General features: G+C 56.8%; 1 protein-coding gene across 1 annotated transcript in view; it reads left to right on the forward strand.

Moving 5' to 3' along the window:
• Positions 1-301: 301 nt before the first annotated feature.
• The window catches only part of IPO7 (importin 7), a 75,415-nt gene continuing 75,241 nt past the window's right edge, over positions 302-475 (forward strand). Inside the window, exon 1 of the mRNA XM_006162926.3 lies at positions 302-466. Within this exon, the coding sequence (XP_006162988.1) occupies positions 383-466 (84 nt within the window). The 5' untranslated portion in view covers positions 302-382. The remainder of the gene's footprint in view (positions 467-475) is intronic.

A 475-nucleotide genomic window follows, 5' to 3' on the forward strand; every position in this document is an offset into this window, starting at 1 on the left:
AGTTACGTGGCCACTACGCTAACTGCTGGTTCCCAGTATCAGATGTTCTTTGTGGCCACTACAGGCATAGTATCTATAAACCTTTGTAGTTGTTTTAATTTTCTTTCTACGGGGTTTGAACCTATTCCTTCCTATTCCTTTTTTGAATAGGAAGACTTGTCTGTGGGAGCCATGGTTCAGACAGCCACGTGGGCTACGAACTAGACAGTGTACTACATTTCCCAAGGTGCTCTGCGGGCGCGCCGGCAGGAAGTGGCCGGAGCATCTCCCGCCTCCACGCCGAGGCGAAGAGGTTCGAGCGGCGGGTCCATGTGCGCAGTGAGTGGCGCTGTTCCTGGCCCAGTAGCACCTGAGCCCCGGGTTTGACCAAGTCCGCGCCGCGATGGACCCCAACACCATTATCGAGGCCCTCCGGGGCACCATGGACCCAGCCCTGCGTGAGGCCGCGGAGCGCCAGCTCAATGAAGTAAGGCCG

Source organism: Tupaia chinensis, unplaced genomic scaffold (assembly GCF_000334495.1).
Source record: "Tupaia chinensis unplaced genomic scaffold, TupChi_1.0 Scaffold141165_1, whole genome shotgun sequence".
NCBI classification, from domain to species: Eukaryota; Metazoa; Chordata; class Mammalia; order Scandentia; family Tupaiidae; genus Tupaia; species Tupaia belangeri.